This window comes from Temnothorax americanus, unplaced genomic scaffold, assembly GCF_048541705.1.
Source record: "Temnothorax americanus isolate GAGA-0224 unplaced genomic scaffold, ASM4854170v1 Scaffold130, whole genome shotgun sequence".
Classification (NCBI taxonomy): domain Eukaryota; kingdom Metazoa; phylum Arthropoda; class Insecta; order Hymenoptera; family Formicidae; genus Temnothorax; species Temnothorax americanus.
The window spans coordinates 280,434-305,421 of NW_027509265.1; the positions used below are offsets into that span (position 1 = coordinate 280,434).

Here is a 24,988-nt window from a genome sequence, read left to right on the forward strand (position 1 = left end):
TAGCAGAGGCTAAGTGCCTTGTCGCTTTACGGCGCACAATGATTTGTTTAGCAATCGTATGCCATTCGCAATTGTAATTGCGACAGTTAACGCTTTACGCGGGCGTTCCCGGTTGTTTCGGATGTCGGATGGACGACGTCAAGAGACGTTGCTCGAAGCAATGACCCGTTGCGAATAAAATTAGAGTGAGGAACGTGCGAAAAGCTAGGGACGGCAGAATCGTCATATAGGCGCATTCAAAGACAGACGCTGACAAGATAGTCGCCAGCGAGGCGATTAAGAAAAAGGGTCTTACGGCGGCACTTCTGGCTGCCAAAAGACCGCGTATAATTCTGGAGTGGCATTCACTTGGACACCGTTCAGATGGACACGGTGCTAAAGGACACAGAGATATTGGACACGACACTTTGCGCACGGTTAAATCGGACACGGTGCTTTTGGACACAGGAATTATTGGCCAAATGTCTTTTGCACACAGAAAGTAAATTATTAAAAAATTCGCTCTGTTCAGTTGCGCACGGAAATATGCGCACCAGTCTTTTGCACACGAAAAGATGCCCACCGTTCATTTGGACGCGCAAAATATGCGCACCGTTCGTTTGCGCACGAAAAGATGCGCACCGTTCGTTTGCCCACGAAAAGACGCGCACCGCTCATTTGTACACGAAAATATGCCCACCGTGCATTTGGACACGCAAAATTTGCGCACCGTTCATTTGCACACGGAAAAGATGCACACGAGAAGAAACGCACCGTGCATTTGCACACCGAAAGAAGGACACCGTGCATTTGCACACGGAAAAGATGCACACGAAAAAAAGCGCACCGTGCATTTGCACACCGAAAGAAGGACACTGTGCATTTGCGCACGAATGTCGCGAAAGAGATAAGTTGTATAAAATATTGAATAATTTTATTTCTTGGAGTTATTCAACGTCAGGAAGTTTTCGCAGGCTTAGCGGTAAACGCGCGATGAGCAGACGGCCTGACGACGTGTAATCTTGGGAGATCGAAATTATGGTGAGGTTATGTTCTCCTTGTGCGTTTGACAGGTGTGTAACGCGTGGTGTCAAACGCGAGAAATCTACGAGAGGAATGCAAGGCGAGGAAAAAGCAAGGTGAATAGAATCTAATAATAATAAAATAATCGTATTTTTCATTAATTCATAATAGCTTTTATTTCTCTCTCTTCAGGTTCACTACGTCGGGTACTCTGGCGGTCGGAAGAGTGACGGCGACGAAGCGAGAGGAGACGATGTGTGGGACATCGCGGTGACCGGAAGGTCCGGTGACTGGCTCCGTGATCGTCGTGTGACGCGAAGAGTCAGGAACAGCGGTCCTGAAGACTGGCGGGGTAAGTGAAGAGACTTATTATCAAAGAATAAATTTAATCCGCAATAATATTGAAAATGGAACAGATAATCCGTTGATTTATTAATCTGTCTATTGAAAGAGCTAACAGTGCTGTCATTAACTATCTTTAGTAATTTGTTTATCTATTTATTGACGAATCGTGCAACTATTAATTCACTTTTGTTTTAGAGCGAGGACTGGCAGAGAGCGATGAGCGTTTCAGGTGAATATCTACGTCCGAACAATGCACTGAGAGAGATGTGCAGCGACCTGGTTCACTCCTGATGTCCTGAGCATCCTGAGGGAGGCGTCCCGGAAAGTGAAAGTCTCATACGTCCTGAGAGAGGCCCGCAAGGAATAAGATGGTACAGGCACCCTTGATCGGAAGGATAGTCAAGAGAATAATTTGTTGTACAATCAGATAAGTGTCTTTTAAATCTATTTCCTGAATCACATTAACTGATTATGCTACTAATTATATGAAGAACAGAGTAAAGGCTTGTAAAAACTTTCTGTTTCAGAATGGAGTAACTGCTGGGATATATGCGCCTGAGGGGCTGGGATACAAGGATAATGGATACTATGCATCGTGGGATAGAATAAATACACCATAAAATTTAAGGTAATCACTTTGCTTTAATTGCAATAACTGTAGCGAAGTATTAATGGTTTCTATTTTTGAGTCCCTTTTTATAATAACTTGTAATTCACGCGGTTTAAAATAAAGAAAAGTATAGAAGAATTTAATATGATAAAAGTCGAAACGAGATATTTGCAAGAAAGTCGTTAAGTCAAAAGTTCGTAAATAATAGTGATCACTAATACCGAGGAAAGTAAGCAAAATAATCGAATAATTCTCTTATTTTTATTTCAGATAGAGAGGAGGAGGATATCTTTAGAGCAAGCAGAGAACTTTAAAAGCTACAAGAATATCGTTCTGGATAATCCGATGGAGCAGGACTCTGTAAGGACACGCGTGGTGCTAACGGGTTGCAAGTAGTAAACAGGAATTTAGGAGCGTTTTTGTTTGCGTATGAAAAAGCGTCGAGTAGTTTCCATTAAATTGTAGAACCGTGTTATGATCTCTATTTATTGCGACTTATTTGTAGAACGTAGTATGTTATGCGAAAATAATGATTATTTATAAGTAACAACGTTAATTTGCAATATTAATTGTAACTGTATTAAATGTTATTCTATTTAATTGATCGTTATTATTTGTATTTCAGCGAGTAGATTGTAATTATTATATAGTTGTAAAATTACTTTATAAATAATTCAATATAGAGATAAAGAATATATTCATATGTGTAACCAATATATACATGTTATTTTTAATATTTCCTTCTAAATTTCCGTAATAGTTGTTCCTTTATAAAAAGTTCAATTTCGAATTGCTGTGAATTATATAATAGTAATGTAATTATTATAAAACTGTTTGATTTATTAAATAGTTATTTAACATAGAAATTTGCTATTGAAATTTTATTAGATAATTGATTGACACTGATATCATCTATTTGTGTTTAGAGATTATTCTAGCTTGTTCAGCAGGATAGGAAACTAAATGTTTGTAATACTGTACGTAAAATATTTTAATATTTATACCAACATTAGAAAAACTACATTTGTATCAACACTAGACTCTAAATGAAAATGTAAATAAAATCACAGCGCTTAGTATCATACTTAACAATATTACGAAAGAACTGAAGTACCTTTGGCGCGTCATACATTTGTAGAAATAAAATATCTATATTTAAAATAAATAATATTGTAACTCTTACAACTGCAGTTTCTACGTGTTTAGAGACAGAGAACAGAACAGGGTTATCAAATGTTTGTAATACTGTACGTTGAATCAATATTTTATAATATTTATATCAACCCTAGAATCTAAATAAAAATGTAAATAAAGTCACAGCACTTAGTACTACACTTAAAATTTCACGAAAAAACTTAAATATCTTTGGCACGACATTCATTTGTGCAAATTAAATATCGATGTCTCAAATGAGTGATATTGTAACCGTAATAATGACATATTGCTGCATTTTAACTTATCTATGTCATACGTGTATAAACTTATTTTAAAGTCTATTAAAGATTTCATTTTGTAGTTTTGATTAGAATAAATGAATTAAAAACGAAAAAGACTAAAAATAAATGAAATTGCGCACATTTTATCTTTGTCTCTAATAGTAAACGTTAGTAATTAAGTAATCAATAAGGAATATTTGTTTCGAATTAAGTAATTGTTAAAGAGATTATTTTACTTAATGTCCATTTCTACAACTTCCTAGAGCTAGACGAAGATAAAAACTATTTTAAACCGAGATCAAAATAAGTCTGTATTTATCGAAGTATGGCTAGAAATGGACATTAGACGGCGATCTATTTTTACATAAAGACCTTTTTCAATTATGCATTAATTAATTAATAATTATGCATTAATAATTCTTATACAGCTGCTATATCTTGTATTGCAAATTGGACATCGAGAACTTTCTAAACGTTCAATACACTGATGACAACAAGCGTGATGACCACAGGGTATGAAAGCATGTGTGCGTTCGTTAGCAAGACACACCGTACAAGTGTCTGTAGAAGATACTTCTTCTGAAGTATTTTGATTATCCTCGAGATTCCAATTCACAGTGTGGTATGGAAGGTCTTCTTCTGTAGAGGCACTATTGTCGAGTAAAGATGAATAATCATCTTCGGGTACTTCGTATATCCATTCGTCATCTGTAGGAAAATAAAGAAAGTTCACAGTATTGTACATACCAATATTTATATATCAAAATTAATTCGAATATATATTAGAACAGTATATTTGAACTGTTTAGTACTTTCTGTTCCGTTAAAATTATCTTCTGTAATAACGTTTATCTCAGATTGCTCATGCGTTGTCTGTACACTAGAACTGTTTCCATCATTATCTAGAAACAAATAGATTTTGCATTTTGAATATTTAATGTACAATAATATAATTTTTTGTAGGTAGATATATGCAAGTATTAAAAATAAAATCAAGAATAAAAGATGTAAAAAAACTGAAATACTTGTAAAACACGAAAAATCACTTTTATTACCTAAACTTGTTTCAAGTACAATGGTTTCCTCTTCTCCGACTGCATCTGTTTCCTCCTCTTGACTAGATGTATTAGCAATATTTGTTTCAAGTTGCTCATGCGTTATTGTCTCTATACGGGAAGAACTCTCTCTATTGCTATCTGAAAACAAATAATTTTCACAGATTTTAAATATCCATATGTAATAAAATAATTTATTGAAGGTAGATATATATAAATATTAGGATATTATCTCTTAACATTAAATTCAAAATAAAAATTTATATACACACATTTATACTAGAGATTGCCTTCTATCAGCTAGTATCATATTTTTTAAAGATTTTTCCTAAATTTTAAGAAAATAATGTACTTCTAAGACACAAGAAATAAGCTTTGAGAAATTGAAAACCAATGTATCCAGATTACGTTCATGAAAATAATACAGATAAAAATATAATACTTTTAAAAAATTACAAGAATGTTGAACTTATCCATTATCATAATAATAATTACTATTGTTTAAAATGTCATTTATAAAAAAAATTATTGAAATAAAACTTTCAAATTTTAAAATCTCGATATATGCTAACATACGAATATGTTAACATATGAACAAGAAACAAACATGTACAAATACGTATCAATTTATAAGCTCATTTACTAAACAGATTATATTGGTGACTTTTTTCTATGAATTTCTTTTTCTATAAAAACAGTTGAAAAAACTAAGATATTTGAAAATTATTTAAAAAATCATTCTTATTACCTGCACTTGTTTCATGTATATTGTTTATCTCTCTTCGATTAGGTACATTTCTATGTCTGCGTCTGCGTCTTATATTTTGTCCCCCTGAAACAAAAAATTAATAATAAACATATAATTTTCTAAGGCAAATGTATACTATTATTATGTATTTAAATTTTCTTATCCTCTTGCTATTTATTTCTTAACTGTTTTAACTATTATTAATTTTTATATACATATAAAACAATTTTAAAAATATAGCATAGCTTGTTTTATTACATTTAGTAAAAGGAAAAAAAAATCTTAATAAACTTGTTAAAAAATGTTCTTAAATAAAAGAAAAATTAATAAAGTTAGTAAAATTAGTAATATTTACATGTATGGAAGGTTTCTTCTGTATTATCCGAAAATAACTCCACGTCTACAACATGCTCATCATTTATATTGATATCTGCAAAAAAATATATTTTTTTACATATATTTTTATTCTTGAAATAAGTGTCATAACAACAAATTAATAAGTTAATATGGTAAAAAAATAATTTAATTTTGTTTAAAGTATTATAATGTAATATACACAGGGTAAATGTTGTACTCTTGACATCGGTCGAGATACTTCTTACATTGATTATGAGGGAGTAGAAGCGATTATGTTAACAAAAATGTCCTATACCGTTTTGTGAAATTTGCAATAATAATCAAAGATATTGATGAAATTGTATGAATGCGAACGCGGTCTTTACGGAACACCCTGTGTATATATGTTTTATATATATATATATAAAATGTATATTGTGTGTTTATGTGTGAATATATATATATGTATATGTATTCACACATACACGCATTCACGCGCACACGCACATCTAATAGGTATGTTTGTAATACATTTACCTTCTAATAATGTCATTTGTTCCATTTGAAACATATTGTTTCTGGTAAACATTAATAAAAATTCCTTCAGTGACAACCTAAAGAAAATTAATTTTTAACAATATAATTATTATGTTACGTCTATTATTATGTTTACTCGATTTAATACGCAAAAAAATACAAAATAATAAAATAATACCTTCCACTAACTAGGTCCTCTTGCGCATTTATAATTTTAGAATCGAGTTCCCTATTTGCTCTTGTACGAGGTCGTCGAGGTCTAATACCATTCTTTAAGCGACGTAAATCTAATTCTTGGTCAGTAATCAAATGTGATAATTTATCTGGAAAAAGATTTTTAAATTGGAGCCTTATTTATACTTATAATGTAACATCACATATGTGACGCAAATTTTGTAAAAAAATACTATAGGTCGTCATACATTTGTGATAAATTACGTAAATTGTCTATTTCTTACAAGGAATGCATGCATATAATCACGTATGTATAAAAATATGTTATGTACTTAATAGAAAATATTTTGCCATTATATTGATACAAACATTACCTAAAAATGTCCATACATTTGTATTCCTTGTTCCTATTTTTTGTACTGCGATATTATGGAAACTTTCCACTATGTTGTTAGTACGTACAGGACAACGGTAGGTACTAATTTTTGATGCCATGTTGGACCAGGTAAGTCTCAGATATGACATAAATTGTAAAATATGTGGATATTCATTTGACAATAAGTCAGCTTCAGTTTGTATGATGGATAAAGCTTCTTGAAACTTTTCTGGTGGTAACAAAGGCAATGTCATAGTCATTGACAGTACAGTTTTTGTAGCACTTGAGAGGTGTAGTTTTCGCCATTTACGCAGAACAGCCTAAAAAAGAAGGAAAGAGATGTAATTTAATTTAATGCAATTTTTTATATTTTTTATAACATTAATCAATCAAAAGACAATGTCTTATCACGTATGACATATATTTGTATGTGTTTATTGTATTTCCCCTCAGGGTTTACAAGGCGTTTTTAAACGAGGAACGTACCCAAACCTCTTACAAACGTTCCCCTTTATTCATTTCCTGGCCTTTTGCGACCTCACAATAACTCTTTTTCCCTTCCCTTATCCCTCTCCTCTTCCTTCCCGACTTCGTTCGTCTCCCTCCACCTCTTCCTGTCTCATCTCTTCCTTCCTGTCTGTCTCCTGCCCTGTGGTCTGTTGGTCCTCTTCCCCGCTCCTGTGGAGTTTCTCCTCCGTCTCTCTCGTGCTCTCCTCCACCTCCTACCTCCTCTCACTCCTGCTCTCCTCCTCTCCTCCACTCTCTCTCCTATTCTAATTTCCCCTCCCTCTCTCTCTCTCTTATCCTCGCCTCCACCTATCTGTCCTCCGCTATCTTTACCCTTCGCCTCTTTCTTGCTTTTCTTCTATCCTCTAGCACCCTCCCCTTCTCCTCCTCCTCCCGTTCCTAGCCCTCAACGTTACCCCTCCCCTTTATACCTCCTCCCATTTTCCCTCCTCCTCCTTCCATTCTATCTCCCTTCCATCCACCCACCGTCTCCTGTTTTCCACCCTCGCTCTTCTTCCCTTGTCCCTCTCTTCCTTCGCCTTCTCCAACATCCTCCACCTTGTCCTCCTCTCTTCCATCGACAGGTCCTCGTCCACCCCAATCCCCCACCTCTGCCTAACCTCTCCAAATCTTCCCAGCAACTCTGCCCTCTCCTTCTCATTCTCCATCTCCACTATCAAAACCTCTCTCCCTCCTTCCCCTTTCCTTTCCCAGACCCTTCTAATCTTTGGCTCTTTCCCCAGTACCTTCTCTGCTATCCGTACCATCATGCCCCTCCTTTCTTCCGCGTCCCTTCCATCCAACCCTCTCCATACTACATTCTTCTTTCTTCTCTCCTTTTGCTCTCTCTCTTCCTCCAGCCTCTTTACTCTCTCCTTTAGTCTCCTCGCCTTCTCTTCCTCTTCCTTCCTCCTTCTCTCCATCTCCTCCCTCGGCCCTTCTCCTTTCTCCCTACCTTTCCTCTTCTCCAGATCCTCGCTTCTCCGCTTCTCCAATCTCCAGCCTTCCCCCTGACCAAGCATCCTCTCCCTCTCCTTCCTTTCCTCTTTTTCCTCTCTTTCTTTCCTTTCCCTTTTTCTCCTCACTTCCTCCTCCCTGTCTTCTACCGCCCTCCGCGCTCTATTCCTCTCTTCTGTTCCCTCCTCCTCCCTACTCTTCTCCTCCGGTCCTCCCTTGCCCTCCTTGGCCGTCCTTTCTTCTCTGTAGCCTCTGTCTTCCTTCTCCCCTGCTCGCTCTCCCTTCTGTTTCCTTTTTATTCTCATCCTTCCTTCTCCCCCCTTTTTCCTCCCCCTGTGTATGTCCTCTTGCCGCGTACCTGTTCTCCTCCTCCTTTCTCCTATCTTCCTCGCTGGCCACCTCCTCCCACCAGTCTCTTCCCCACCCCTTCTCGCTCCAACCTCCCTCGCTGCCTTCCGTTCCATCCTCCTCCGTCATCTCCTTTCTTGCCACTCCCCTGTTACTCCTCTTCATCCTCGCTGGTTCCTTTTCCCTCCCTCTCCACCCGTTGCCTCTCATCTGTCTCTCTTTCCTCCTCCTCATCCTGCTCCTCGCTTTCCTCGCACCGCCAGCGCCCCTCCTCCAGCCTCTCCAACCTCACTCCAATCTTCTTTAATTTCTTCCTGATGCCTTTTCCTTCCCGTCTTATTTCTTCCCTGATTTCCTGGCCTATCTTCCTGACTTCTTTCCTGATCTCCTCCACCCACTCTGTCTCCTCCGACCTTTGCCCCATCCCTGCCATCGTCTCTTTTCCTATCCCTGTATAAACAAGCCGTATGTATGTTATTTATTGCACCTCTCTTCTCCCTCTATCTCCGTCCGTCTCCGCCTCTCCCTCGCCTCTCTCGTTCCTCCTCTACTTACAGTCCTCCTTCCGCTCCTCCACGGTTTTTCTCCTTCGCATCTCCCTTACACCTTTTCTTTTCACCTTCCGTATACTTTCCTCCTTTACACTTCACCTCTGCCAGTGCGTCCAACTTTTCTCGGTTCCCTACCTCTTCTCTCAGTCGTGCCATCCCTTTTCAGCTGCTATCCAGCGCCGCCGTCTCACTTTCTTCCATTTGCTGCGCCCTCTATCCTCTCCGCTTTCTCCACACAACCTCTCGCCCATTGCTGTCCCGCGCTGCCGCATCTATTATCCTCCTCCTCCGCGCTCATCACCCTCGGTGCGCCTGCGCGAGCGCCGCGTTGCTCTCGCGTCAGTTCTGTTGCCCCCGCTCGTCTCCCCCCTCTCGCTCCATCAGTCTCTTTCCTAACCTCCATATTACTCCGCCTTTTTCATCCTCCGTTTCTCTCCTCCTGCTTCGATTTTCCCGTCTCCTTCACTTCCTCATCTTCCTCTCTGCCCTCTCCATCCAATCCACCTCCTCCGTCCTCTCTCTCTCTCCTTTCTCTCTCCTCTCGCACCACGTTCTCTGCTCCTCTCTCCTTGGGCCGTCCACCACGTCCAAGTCCGTTACACCATCCACGTATGACATATATTTGTAGTAAAAGACTCCGAAATAAAAGAAATGGTAATTACGTTAAAATAATAAAATATAAAATAATATTTGCGATATATTTAGCATATTTGTAAACATTTTTGTATTTTTTCTTTTACTCTTGAGCAGTCAATATCAATTTTAGTTAAAGACGTAACATAACATAATATACGAAATTCAATTTTTACGTATATACAAAAAGCAGGGCCAATTGGTTGTAATATCAACAAATACTTTCGTAACTTATATTTAATCACAATTCGTGCATAATACTCATATTACTCTTTGAAAAAAGTACAAAAATTCAGCATAAATGAAGCAAGTAACTTATAAATTTTTAGTGACATATTGTCGAAGTCCAATTTCTGCGATATAATGGCAAAATATAACAATATTAATAAAAATATGATTATATATACCTGATTGAAGTGAAACCAACATCCAGTTAATTTAGCTGTAGTAAAATTTTTATTTAATGATTTCACTGCAGCCATTTCGAAATCACTCATAATAAATTTTATATTTTGTTTAAGTTGTGGCACAAGTTCTATAATTTTGTCCCATAAAGCATCATATAAAGTTGTTGTACGTACATCACTCATTACGAATAATGTTGCAATGCCCTGAAAATACAAGTTATAAATAATGTTTAAAATTTAAAGGAACATCTTAAAATTATAATATATACTTACTGTATCCATGTATCGTATATGTACAGTGTAAAGCTGTGCAATATGAGGCTTGCGGGGGAGAACCTTAAGAATAATAAATAAAATTAGATTTAAAATTGTACAATATTATCTGTTACAATATTTTGTTGTACTATTACGATTTTTTTAAACATAAAAAAATTAATTTAATTTCTTAATTTCGAGAACAGATATTTGTACTTACAGAAAATGTTCCATCTACGTAAATTTCAGTAGTAGAAGCTAATGCATCTAGTAAATAATTGGTTGATAAAATTATTGCAGTTTTTCCATTCGACGTAGTTATATTTTCTTTATAAATATTTTCAATTATGTCAGAGTTTTTTAGAATATCATATAATGATGCCAATGTATCAGGTATACGTGGTTGGCTCTTTGTACGTTCACGTCGCATGTTACATCTCATAGACGTAAAACTTAAATATTCTGCTGCATCTGGATTGCTAGAAACAAAAAATATATTAAATATAATGCAATATAAATTTTAATAACAGTGACACAAATATACAAAATAATTGACCTTTTATAAAGTTTAAATAAATTTCAGTCCAATATGTCAAACATTAATTAAGTATAATAAAAGTGAAACAAACTTTTTATTAAATTTTTATAGAACTCTAAGTAGTAAGTTTTATATAGTTTATAAAAAAGACAAACGCTATATTAATTACTTAAAATTCTACAAGTTATTAATAAAGACTGATTTAAAGAATAATTGTAAGTATTTCAGCAATTATATTTTAGTAATTTTAAAAGCATTAATTATAATATTGATAGATAATTGAAATTTATAAATAAAAAATATTTTCTTCAAGTTTTTTTTATAACAATATTATACATGAAATTTGTTACTTTTTATAAATAAAAAATTTATGACAATTATTTTAAAAAATTGTCATTATATTAAAAAATTCCTTATTAAAAATGCGATTATTTTTATAATATAAATGATCTATTAGTATAAAATTAATAAAGTTACACAAATTTTGCAAGATATTGAAGAAAAAGTATATGACAAATAAATTAGTAGGTCTGTGTTTACATATAACTTTATTTTATTAATAAGCCTGATTGCAACCTGGACATAAAAAATATTTTATAACATATTAAAAATTATTTGGATTCTATATTTTATGTTATATAGAACTTTAGGACGAAGGCGGTAAAGAAATAAAGTATAAAAATATACGTATAAATTAGAAAAATATAAAACACAAAAACTAGATTTTTATGAAATACATTATAATAAGAGTAAAATTAATAGAAATTATGGTGTTGTTATGTACATTAAAGAAGGAATTGAAAAAATAACGCAGGTAATAGAAATTGATAGATTTAAAATAATGCTGTTATAATGATTGAGGAAAATCAAAATATAGAGATTTCTGTATTATATAAATTATACGATTTTTCCAAGACTAAATTTATAATGAATTTAAACATTCTTAAGTAAAAATATAAATATCAATAACCATCTAGTCATAGGAGATTATAATATAGATCTGTTAGAATTAAACAGCTTAGATCAAGAACTATTAAACAATTTCTTAGAAAAGGGTTATATACCATGCTTTCAAAATGTTACACAACCTCTAGATAATCCAGCAGAAGGTAAAGGATCTTGCATTGATAATGTATTCATAAAAACAAACACTTTAAATTATAAATCTTACACAATAACAAACAAGTTTACAGATCACTATCCATTATTTGTCAGCATAGATAAAATAGATATGAAACAAAAAATAAACAACTCATATTGTGGTATTAACTATAATAAATTGATAAATATAACCAGTAAATTAAACTGGAACAACATATTAATGCAGGATCCTAATATGGCGATATAATTAATAATAAATGAAATTAAAGATTGTATAAATGAAGCCAAATATGATAAGGAAAAGTACAAAAAGAAAAAAAACAAAATAGTTGTACCTTCTACAAACTGAATCAAATATATCTTTTAATCCAGTATGAGTTTTGGAAGAACGTTCTAACATTTCTTGTTTCATTTCAATCTGTTCCTTCATAAATGGTGATCTTGGATGATTATGTTCAGTTACAACGTTTACAGTATTATCCTGAAGGATGGCCCAGCCTCGACATTTTGTTATCCGTCGTGTATTGCATCGGAAGACATTTTCGTAACGTTTATCCCAATAGTACACGTAATCATCATATACATAAATACTTGTCCCTTTCTTTCTTCCAGGAAAAACTTGCATCTATAATGAAATAAATGTGAAATGGTTATGCAATATGTGCCAGGTAATTATATTTTTAATCACAAAATATATGTAGAGATTCCATCTTTAATTCCTAATAATATTTCTAAATGAAATAAAATGTCAGACTTTGTCTACGAACTTATTAATATTGACAACTCATTACAATTATTAGTGAAGACTAAATTATCAAAAATAATGCACAATGTAAAAAATAATCAAATTTATTTAACTGTAACATAATTTTTTTTTTAATTAAACAGAATTGAAATTGCTGTAAACCAAAGCAGTTTCGAATTAAGTAAGTACATAATCATATTACATTCAATTGTATGCAAGTTAATTCAGCCATATTGAAAGCAGCCGATGAAAAACATGCCGATAAAATATTCAATTATACCATCTTTAATTAACATTTAGTTAATAAGAATATTTTATATAATACATTTGAATATACTATGATATTTAATATATACTTAATGCAAACAATGTCTTAAAGAAAACATTTAAAATTTATGAATACGTACATTTTTAAGTTTTCTGATTGAATAAATTAACACATAAATATAACATTTTTCTGTTATTCTAGCGTTACTTACGATGATAATAAAACACAAAAATCAAACAAATAAATATTTGATGAAAAATAATACCATTATTTATATAGTCTTTTATATATGTTCTCTTTAATTAATTTATTAAAATAAATTAAATTTTTCTTATCGTCGGTTACTTACGTCGAGATGTAGGCAGTCGAGGAATGCGTCCAATGTATGGAAAAATATGCTACTTGTCGCAACGTCTTTCAGTATATTTCTCTCTAAATATATAGCTACTTGAACTTACAGCACGAGCATTACAACAAAGGCGTTATTACAACAAAGGCACTATTAAAACAAGCATTTAGGCGATTAACGACACGAGCAGAGGTTAAAGTTTTAGATCACGATGAATAGGAAGCAATCTTAAAAGATTCCTTTCATGTATGTTATCTCTGATTATATAGATACATGAAAATACAGCACGTAATTACGAGAAAAGCTCTCTAAGACAAGCAGATTTACGACAAAAGGCTGTATAACAAATTGCAATCACAACACGTTATATGAACGACACGATGTATTCCGAAAAAAGCGCGGAAAGCGTGCATGAACATGAACTACATTTATTCATAGGTTTGTTCTTTTCAGTTGCACTGGTACTGCACCTGGTTCTGAACTAGAACTGGCGAGTACAGCAGAAATTTTCTAGTGCAGAGAATACTGAGAGGAAGGAAAAGAACGCCACAGTGCAAGAATCAACATGGCGCAACACGTAATTGAAGACGTTGATTTATCAGACGAAGAAGATTTGTTTTAACCACCACCACCACTGTTATTGTACGCAGAACCTATCTGGGATGAAGATGATGATGGTAATTACTATTATTTCATGTGGCAAAATTGATTAATGTTAACAAGATAATTCATCTACAATCTAACCTAATATAATTATATTTCAGATCATAACGAGTTACGGATAATACATCCATTTTTGGAAATGATTCAAAGAATTGAGCATGTAAAAATACAAAATTAACGTAGAAGATATTGTTCGGAATTATAATGAGATAGATTTATTATGCACTTTCGGATATCCAGAGAAAAGACGTATGAACTGATAATCGATTCAGAATATCTGAGATATTTGTTTCTTTACAAGGTATGTATATTATATGTATATATAAAATTTTATATAATAATATTGTATGTATATAAAAAATATGTCTGTTGTGTGCGCGCGCACAGTGTGTGGGTGTTATAACAAGAATGTGTTATTTTGGACATGAAGGAAATTGACATTTAACTTTACATTTAGATGATGCTGGACGTCTTAACATAACGGCTGAAAAAACATTTATTGTGTTACCTGTGGTTCGTAGGACATCAAACTGCATCAGATCGTGATGTAGCTGATCGATTTGGAATAACACTGAGTACTTTGTACATATAATAACGAGAGTAACAAATTTTATAATGTTACTAGCACCTGACATCATTAAATATCCAACATTAGCTGAAAAAGAAGAAACTGCAACATATTATAGAGAAAGAAAAGGATTCCCTCGTATAATTGGTAATGTAACGTAAAAAGATTTCCTCATATCATTGATTATGTTTATATTTATGCATGTATAGCGTCTGCATACAGGACGCAGAAACGCTTACAAAACGCAGCTAAATTTTTTTTCGCTTTTCTGTAAGAGCAAAAAATTATTGGCTACTGCGTTACTCTTCTAACCGAATGGCAAGCATTTCCACGTCCTGTGTGCAGAAGCTATAAGGATGTTGAATACTTTAAAAGACTTAAACACAGTGAGAGGAATAAGGAATAGAATAAAGGAATAAGGAACAAAGAATAGGAATTCAATAGTCGCATCTTACTTCAATATACGTGTATTGAAATAAGATACTATAAACTTTTATTCTTTGTTCTTATTCCTTTTTCTATTCTTTATTCTTCTCATTGTGTCTGAGCTCTAATGTTTCTTTTTTTCAGGTGCTATGGACGGTTCACAAATTAGAATAGATAAACCCAGAGAAGATCCAGAGTCTATATTAATCGAAAGCAATACTTTTCCTTGCATATTCAAGGAACAGTAAATCATAAAATGCAGTTTATTGATGTTTCATTGGATATCCTGGTTCTGTCCACGACGCAAGGGTTTTCAAAAAATTCTTCATTGCGTAACGATTTACATGAATTGTGTACAGGCTAGTTGAAAAATTATATAAATAATATAAGTAGGCTAATAATAAAAAATTGATATTTTAACATTAGACATTTTCTTATAGATAATTATTTTTTGCTTGGAGATAGCGCATACCCATGTTTGAAAAGAAGTAATTGTACCATACAGGGATAACGGACATCTGACACGTGCACAGAGAATATTTAATCAGAACTAAGTTCCTGCAGGGTAATAATTGAAAACGCATTGGGTGTCTCAAGCAACGTTTTAGACAACTATATCATTTCAAATTGCGCGATATGGTGCGTATGGTAACGCGTGATACATGCGTGTTGCGTACTTCATAATATTGCAAAAATTGAAGATTTGCAATATCTTGAAGCGCCAATAAAGACCAGTATCCTGACATGGAAGCACAAACTTGCGTGTTAATTTTGATGAGCAGAAGAGAACATGAAACTGGAGTGCATATCCGAGACGAATTATGTCATTTATCTACTCAATAAATTAAATGTAATAATCTCAGCAATTAAATTAATGTAAAAAAATAAACAATTGCTTTTCTTGTTATTCTATCCTCTATTTTATTTCTAGTCTTTATAATACAAATATATTATTTTAACAAGAAAAAGGAGGAAAGTTCATAAAATTAAATAAAAAATAAACAATAAAAAATAGAGTAAATAAAAGTCAAACGCTTAATGCAACATTTGTAATTTATTATATGTATTTTTGTACATGCATATTAATATATGCGTATATATATGTAAAACAAAACATTTCTTACCATTATAACGTTTTATTTATAAGATTGCTCTTAAGCAAGGAACTTGTGTGGGGACAATTTCCCTGAATCCGAAAAAAATAAAATTAAAATTAAAATAAAAAATTTCCACGCATTTATTACTTACTGCGTTTAACTCTTGGACAAATTGTAAATGGTACTCTTGCTGAATTATACATTTTTAACTTTCTAAACTTTTTTAAATGCTTATTTATGTTAATGTTGTTTTCAGATAAAATTTCTCTTAACATTCATTTCTTTCTTCTCTCAATGATTGCCTTTATTAGTTGTTCCTCTATATTTTTCACGATTGTTCATATGTATTTCTCATTGCTTTATATTCCGTTACACCTGGTTTGTATTTCAATTTTTTATCTCCTTTTCATGTTGAATATCGCTTAAAAGTTTTTTCGATCGTTTTTTGTAAAAATTTCTGTAAGGTCTTGGTCGTTCTAACCGTTTGTTTTCTGTTGCGTACTATGTGACAATGTCTACAATACATATATGTTTCTACAAGATTACATTAATATTAGTTATATCAATAGAGAGGATGTATAGCACACTTACTTGATTGAACATCATTTTCAGTGTGGCTTGCATTATTTCCGATGTAGTGTTCCTTGAATTTGATGTTGATTCTACATTTACATCTGTATTTAAAATTAACTCCATTTTGATTATTCATATCACAGTATTAGCTCTGTAATATGTATACAATGGATAAATAAAACAGTTATGTCTTATCTTAAAGTAATAATAAATATAAATTATAAATATGTAGAATTTAATATATCTTTTTAAATAATATTGTACGTATCAGTATGCATGCCTGAACCTCAAGATTAGGAACTTGCAAAGCTGTTGCTAATTTGGACATCATCCCTGTAAAAGTAGACCTTGCTTTCCAGATATTGCCAATGGTCGAATGTTGTGCTTATGACCCAGAAGTTTAGTTTAATGTCTGTAAATATTATCAACGCATTGTAACTTCATTGCATGTTATCCATAAAGTTACATTAAAGTTTTGAACATAACATTTAATATTTACTGTTCTCTGGACATGACATGCGAGCTCTGCCTGTTTTATTATTATTTAAAATCATATTTTTTGAACGATACTCTCTAAAGACTTATATTTATTTTCGACTTGTACAAGTGTCACGTTGTATCCATGTTTTGCATTACTTTCTGTTATTTTTTGCCATAATATTTTCTTGGTTTTAATTTTTCTGTTCACTAAGAGATCACTGTTTTTTCATATAATTCCAAAAAACAGTTTAGTTGTTGCATCATCCCAAAAAAAATGTCTCTCTTCTATCTTGGTTTATTCTATTAGCATTATTTCATATTAGCATATTTTCATCGTTACCATTATTTTCTTGACTACAATTTCCATCATAAAATATTTATATCATTTGTTTGTTCGTTCTGTTCCACATTTTGACGTAATGTAATAGACATTAATTTATCATCAACATAAATTGCCAACGTATCACAGGTAAAGTCAATATCTTTATATTTTAAATAAATATTACACCCTCTGAAAAAATAAATAAATAAATAAGTAACATAAAAGACACGATAAAAGGAATAAACATGAATCGTATAAACGCATATAATTTGGTAGATTATAAATCACAAAAAAACAAAAAAGATAAAGAAACATCAAGCCTAATCGAAAATATCCACAGTAATTACTGGGATTTAAAATAAATAAAATAAATGTAACGTAGATTTTGGATACTTATTATATATTTACATTATTTTTAAAAAAATTTAATACTGCAGATTTTAGATTAGGGTTGACGTTTTTTTTTGTCTCATTTTTATATTTTGATAAATTTTGAGTACCTTTGGATTCACAAGTAACATTTCCATTTCCATCAACCAAAATATTTTCAGTGCATCCCTTTTATGTATGCATTTCCCGTTGTTTTCCATTTTTTAATATTCTAAAAAATATTCATTTTTAATATTCAAAAATTAAAATTCTATAAAGCTCTCACTAACATCTGATAATCATATACCTGATTGCGTTGGTGGGGAATCGTTATCTCCTTGACCAGGACCAATATAGCCTCCTTAATTTGACTATTAACACCCTTCGGATCTAATATAGCGTATAAAAAGTAAAACTTTTTTAAAATATAAAATACATATCAAACATATATTATCCTTTATATTTACCCTTTAGTTACGGCAGTAAAATAACCTCTAAACTAGTGCAGCAGTTCAGTTGAAAAAAACCAGGCCATTTCAGACTTCCACCTTTGCACTGCTTGACTTGCTCAAAATGGGGCAAGCTTTTCAGTGAATTTTAAACAAGTTCTGTTGTACTAGAAAAGAACATAACTCTTGACTCACTTCTGGAAAAAAGAACGTTCAGGACATTTTTTGAATAGTGAAAAAAATTCTGCTGAAAAAAACAAACCTTTTTTTGATATTAGGTACGTCAACGTGAACAAATCTGGAGCGTTCTTTTTCTCCTTCTTTCTTCCATTGAAAAAAAGAAAAGGGGAAATGTTTCGAAGTTTTGTAGGTCAGTTGGCCGACCATAATATCAATAATCATATTTTTTTTTAGGTCAAGGATTGCCATTTAAAGCGGACTTTTGGGGGGGCGTCAGTTTTCTCGTTGTGGTTGTGTTATGCAAGAAAAAACTTTCCCCCTCCACAAAACGTTATATCGTTCTTTTAACTTTGTAGATTCTGTCAAGAACGCCCAAGGCAGGTTACAATTTATCCAGAGAACGGGAACAGGTTGTTGTTTTAAATTCTTGAAATAATGATGGCAAATATGGCCGTATTGTCCTGGTTAAGGGGCAGGAGCCAACGAAACCACCGTTTTTTACGAGAGAAACCCAAAAAGTAAAAAGGGGTAAGTACTGTCTTTTTAAATATATATTTCACATTTTTACATAATTACAATTTGTATTTTATTTTTTTTTAGAGGATAAGAGTACGATTTCGCCGATTTCGAGCTAGAATTTATCATTGAAAAAAAAATCAGCCACCGAAGCTGCCGGCCCCTCGCCCCCGGTTTTCCGTGGGCCCGCCACTGTCGCCCCCTTTTTTGTCGCCGCGGGACTGTCCCGCTGGTTCCGTGTCGCCGCCACCCTGTCGGCGGGGGCCCGCGCCGCTGATCCGTCGTGCCGACCCCGGGCTGGCCCCCGGATGCCAAAGATGATAGACAAGGGTAATTTAATTTATGTATTTTTTTAAAACGAAAGAAATGACATATTTAGTTACCCGCCAAAAATTTTTATTGCGATTACAAAGTATTACCCCCCCCCGATTTTGAACCGGGAAACCCCCAGGCAGGCGTCGCCTTAATTCGCCATGGGGTGGAAACATTTATCGCAAACAAACAAACATCCATTTTAAATCGAAAAAAATTTTTCTTGTTAATAAAAAAATTTTAATTCAAAATGTTTTTTAATTCAAAAAATTTTTTTATACAATTTATTATTTTACAGTTCGAAGACAAGGCGAGCCCGGGATACGACGGAAAGAAAAAAGGGTTCATGGCCTTTTTAAAATTGTTCACATCCAATACCTTTGGGGTGACAGGCAGAGGCAGAGGCGACTTTTGAGAGCAACAGTTTTAAATTTTTGTTTATATAATTTTATATAATTTTATTATAATGTCTCAAAATTTATTAATAATGTTAATAATGCCTATATAAAACTCTTATAAAAATTCTTAAATCTTATATATATATTTTATAAAATTATTATGATACCATTAAAAAAAAATTTGAAAAAAAATGAGATGAATGCTTTCGTATTTTTTTTTTTATAAAAAATAAAAATTGCTTTCACCTGTTTTTTTGTTATGTAAACCCTTATGTATAAATTATATTGTAAAAACAGAACCGTTGCCCCCAGTGTCGAAAAAGTAAAGGGGACTTTTTCGATTAACGTATCTTTAAAAGACGTCCCCGTTAGAATATATACTATTCTTTCAAAAAAATAAATTTACTTTGGACTTTGCGTCGAAATATCCCCGCTCGTAGGGAAGCGCGGAAATTATGGGGAAAAAACCCCCCCCCAAATTGGACCTCAACATCGATAAAGCCTATTAGAACTTGACCCTTTCACTCTCGTTATCGAGATCTCAAATCTGGGGGGTACTCGAAAACCCGTCGGCCCGAAAAAAGATACGGTCTTAAAATTTTAAAGGATAATTTTTAAATTGGGGGTCGTTATAGGGAAAAAAACATGCCAATTTTGTGCAGGAAATTAGTATTAGAAATAATTAACTTTTGACAAAGAAATATTATCACTTTTTAATTTTTTTCTCGCACAGGATAAAAAATTAGTGAAAAAACAGACTTTAAATTTTACTAGATATAAACAACTAAATTCGATGCGAAACAGCAGTATAAATAATGAATACATTTTTCATCGGAATCTTTTGAAATGGCATTTACAAGTTTTTAAAAAAACATTTGGTTTAAATTTGATGAGGGAAAAAAATTATAGAAAGAAACGATGGCCTACGGGCAAAAGGTCTTTATATATTTTTTTTGGAAAAATGGTAAGAAAAAATTTATAAAGAAACGTAAAACATGCTATTTTACATAAAAGAAAGCCGGGGCAAATGATATATTATATTACAATTCAAAAAATTTTCTTTATAAGATGAAATTTTTTTCGTTAAGTTTAAGAGCGTAAACTCCCAAAAAGGGGTTTTTTCCGTAAAAAATATTTTTTAAAAAAAAAGGGTTTAAAAAAAAGGCCCCAAAATAACGCATAGTGTAATATGTTTTAGGGTTGAAAAACCTCAAAAAAACAAAGTGGTAATTATACCCAAAATAACACCCGACAAGGGGAACAGGGAATACACAAAAAGGGCCGGGAACCGTACAAAATTCCTTTTTAAAAAAAAAAAGGGGGAAAAAATGGCCAAGACACGCATAGTAAAATTATGATATTTTGTTCCCTCGAAAAAAAAAAAGTGGTAGTATTATACCTCGAAATAACCTCGTACATATGTTTAACAAGCGAAATTCAAAAAGGGGCTGAATCGCAAAAACCTTTTTTAAAAAAAAGGTAAAAAGAAAAAGGGCGCCAAGTACACCAATAGTGTATTGTTGTTAAATCAAAAAAAAAAACGTGGTAAAATTTACCTAAAAAAAATCTAAGTAACAATGGTAGACGTAATCTTTGTATTTCGAAAAATCTTAAAAAAAACCTAAGCAGTAGGATTTTTACCTCGAAAAAACCGAAGAAACAAGTGGTAGACTAATTTTTGTAGTTTTTCGAAAAATCTCAAAAAAACCTAAGCATAGTCTTTACCTCGAAAAAACCGAAGTAAAAAGTGGTAGCGAATCTTTGTATCTCAAAAAATTTCCGAAAAAACTAAACTAGATTTTATTTCCCAAAATGTTGACCTTAAAAAAAAAAAACAGTGGAAAACGGGGTGTATTAACCTCAAAAAAAAAAGAACAAGTGGAAGTAATCTTTATCTTGAAAAATCTCAAAAAAAAACCCAAAACAGTAGTATTTTTTTTTCCCAAAAAAAATTTTTTACTCAAGTGATACACAAAAAATTTCTTACCTTAAAAAATGAGTCGCGCTTCAAGTGGCTATTTTTTATTACAATTACAAAAAAGAATGATATCTTTTTAAATTACAGCGCCAATTACAAAGAACATACACTGAGAAAAAAAATGTGTCCCAAAACCCAAGAAAAATTTAGTCCGATACGTTTAGCTAAATTTTGTTTTGTTAACTAAAAAATTTTTAATTTTTTAATTCTTATTAAAAAAAGAAATAAATTTTTGAAAAAAATAATATTTTTTTAACTAAATAAAAGGGGTTTTTTTTAAAAGTAGAAAAAAATATTTCTTGGAATTAAACAATTTTTTTTTTCAGTGTATTTTTCAGATACAAAATTACCTCTACCCCTTTTTACTTAGGTTTTTTTTTAGGGGCAATATTTCCCGCTTTTTTTCGTTGAATAAAAGATTGAATATGAAAATTACACAGAGGGGGGAACAGTACAAAAAAAAAAATTTATTAAAATATTTAAATCAACAAAGGGAAAAAAAGGTATTTAAATACAAATTTATATATTATTTTTAAAAAAAAATCGCATCGCAAAGAAACAGGGAAAAAAGACAAAAAAAAAAAATTTTATTTAAAAAACATAAATTTTTTGTCAAAAAATTGGCGCGCTAGAGAGAGAAAAAGAGAGACCTTTTACCCCAAAGTAAAAATTTTTCATTTTATACTTTTTCTTTTATTTTTAACAATCAAACGCTTTAAAAATAAAAATTCCTAATTACCTATTTAATTTTAAGCCGTCATTGTAAAAAAAAAAAAAAAAAAAACCCAAAAAACCCCAAAAAAAAACAAAAAAAAAAAAAACACAAAAAAACACAAAAAAAAAAAAAAACACACACCCACAAACAAACAAAAAAAACAAAAAAAAACAAAAAACAAAAAAACAAAAAAACCAAAAAACACCAAAAAAAAAAAAAAACCCCCCAAAAAAAAAAACAAAACCCAAAAAAAACAAAAAAAACAAAAACAAAATAAAAAAAAACAAAAAACCAAAAAAAAAAAGAAAAACAAACCCAACAACAAAAAACCCACCCAAAAACCCCCAAAAAAAACAAAACACAAAAACAAACACACACACACAAAACACACAACAAAAACCCAAAAAAAAAAACAAAACCCAAAAAAAACACACACAACACACACACCCCAAAAAAACCAAAAACACACAACAAACACACACAACACCCCACACACACCAAAACAAAAACCCCACACACAAAACCCCCAAACACAAAAACACACACACAACACACACAACACACCACACAAAAACCCACACAACACCCCAAAAAAAACAAACCCCCCAACACACCACCCACCAACAAAAAACCACACACACCACCCCAAAACAAACAAAAAAACACACCACAAAACCCCCTCAAACACACCCCACACCCCAAAAACACACAAAAAAACCCACCAAAACAACACAACCCACATAAACAAAACCAAAACACACACACACACAAAACAACCCCCCACCAAAAAAAAAACCCCCAAAAACCACCCAAAAAAACACCAACAACACAACAAAAAAAAACAAACACACACAACCACAAAAAACCAAAACCCCAAAAAAACACCCACCAACAACACCCCACACAAAAACACACAACAACAACAAAAACCCCCCAAAAAAAAAACAAAAAAACAACAAAAAAAACACAAAACACACCCAAAAAACCAACCAAAAACAACACACACCCACCACACCCAAACACAAAACCCACACAACACCACAAAACCCCACACAAAAAACCAAAAACCCCCCACAAAAAACACACACAAAAAAAACACACAAAAAAAACCAACCCACAAAAAAACCAAAACAACACAACCCAAAAACACAAAAACCAAACAAAAAAAAAAAACAACAACCCCCAACAACCCAAAACCACACACACAAAAACCACACACCACCACACACAACACAACAAAAACAACACCACACACACACAAAACACCCCAACACAAAACACACACCCACAACACAAAACCCCCAAAACAAAAAACAACACACCACAAACACCAAAAACCCACACCAACCCCAACCCAAAAACAACCCCACAAAACACACAAACCCCAAAAACCCAAAAACAAAACAAACCCCCAAAAAAAAAAAAAAACCCCAAAACAAACAACAAAAACAACACAAACCACCCCAACAACCAACAAAAAAACAAAAAAAAACCACACCAAAACCAAAAAAAAACACACCACACACACAACACACCAACCCCAAAAAAAACAAAACACACACAAACACACAAACAAAACAAACCCACACACACACCAAAAAACACACACCAAACACAAAAAAAACAAAAAAAACCAAAACACACACACACAAACCCCCCAACAACACCCCCAAAACCACAAAAAAACAACCCAAACACACAAAAAAAAACAACAAAAACACAACAACAACAAACCACAACAACAACACCACCCAAAAACAACACAAAACCAACACAAAACAACACCCAAAACCCAAAAACCCCAACACAACACAAATCACAACACACACACACACCACACACCCACCACACCACACAAACAAACCCCAACACACAACAACCAAAACCAACACACCACACACACAACCACCCACACACACACACAAAACCACAACACAAAACCCAAACCACAAAACACACCACAACACCACAAACCCCCACACAAAAACCACCACACCACCCCCACACACCCAAAAACAAAAACACAAAAACACACACCCCACCAAACAAAACCCACACACAACAAACACACACCACACAAAAAAAACCCCCAAAACACAACACAAACACCCCCACAACACACAACACACACACCACACACACAACACCACACACACACACCAACCAACACAACCCCACCACACACACACACACCACCCCACCCCCCCCCCTCCTCAAACACACCAGGGGGACCCAATTTTTAGGGTTTTAGCTACAGCCCAATTTTTTTCAAGAAAAAATTTTTTTTTTTTAAAAAATATTTTTATTTTTTTTTGTTTTCCCCCTGTAATTTTTTTGCATGCATTTTAAACTTTTAAAAATACATATATAAACTTTGTATTTAAAAACCCGTTTTCCTTGTTTGGGTTTAAATATTTTTAAAAAAATATTTTTATTTTGTACTGTTACCCCTGTGTAAATTTTATGATTCAATCTTTTTTTCTAATCGAAAGGAAAAACGTGGGAATAGTTACCCCAAAAAAACCTAAGTAACAAGTTAGAGGTAAACTTTGTATCTCGAAAAAAAACACTGAGAAAAAAATTGTTAATTTCCCAAAAAAATTTGTTTTACGTTTAACAACATTTTTTGTTGTTTAAATAAAAATTAATTGTTTAAAAAATTTA

The 24,988-nt window shown here is 32.8% G+C and overlaps 2 protein-coding genes, 1 long non-coding RNA gene and 1 pseudogene across 4 annotated transcripts; 1 reads left to right on the forward strand and 3 right to left on the reverse strand.

The window, feature by feature from the left end:
• Positions 1-1,349: 1,349 nt before the first annotated feature.
• On the forward strand, positions 1,350-2,265 carry LOC143894178 (uncharacterized). The gene is made up of 2 exons (XR_013256010.1): positions 1,350-1,975; positions 2,228-2,265. It is a non-coding gene; the product is annotated as an uncharacterized LOC143894178 (long non-coding RNA).
• A 665-nt stretch (positions 2,266-2,930) lies between these two features.
• LOC143894176 (uncharacterized) lies at positions 2,931-13,326 on the reverse strand. 2 transcript variants are annotated; one of them, XM_077400320.1, is made up of 13 exons: positions 13,279-13,326; positions 12,252-12,541; positions 10,498-10,756; positions 10,296-10,358; positions 10,023-10,226; positions 6,618-6,939; positions 6,248-6,392; positions 6,070-6,146; positions 5,552-5,626; positions 5,197-5,280; positions 4,449-4,589; positions 4,206-4,295; positions 2,931-4,101 (listed from the first exon to the last, which is right to left on the reverse strand). In XM_077400320.1, exons 2-13 carry the CDS (start codon positions 12,539-12,541, stop codon positions 3,797-3,799), a joined length of 2,055 nt encoding a protein of 684 aa, XP_077256446.1. In that variant the 5' UTR covers positions 13,279-13,326; the 3' UTR covers positions 2,931-3,796. The 2 variants fall into 2 exon arrangements, with proteins under 2 accessions (XP_077256446.1, XP_077256447.1); XM_077400321.1 differs by lacking the exon at positions 4,206-4,295.
• LOC143894177 (uncharacterized) lies at positions 7,041-9,591 on the reverse strand. The gene is made up of 2 exons (XM_077400322.1): positions 8,987-9,591; positions 7,041-8,881 (listed from the first exon to the last, which is right to left on the reverse strand). The coding sequence occupies exons 1-2, from the start codon at positions 9,024-9,026 to the stop codon at positions 8,583-8,585; spliced, it is 339 nt and encodes a 112-aa protein (XP_077256448.1). The 5' UTR covers positions 9,027-9,591; the 3' UTR covers positions 7,041-8,582.
• A 2,763-nt stretch (positions 13,327-16,089) lies between the features above and the next one.
• On the reverse strand, positions 16,090-17,303 carry LOC143894197 (uncharacterized; annotated as a pseudogene).
• Positions 17,304-24,988: the final 7,685 nt, after the last annotated feature.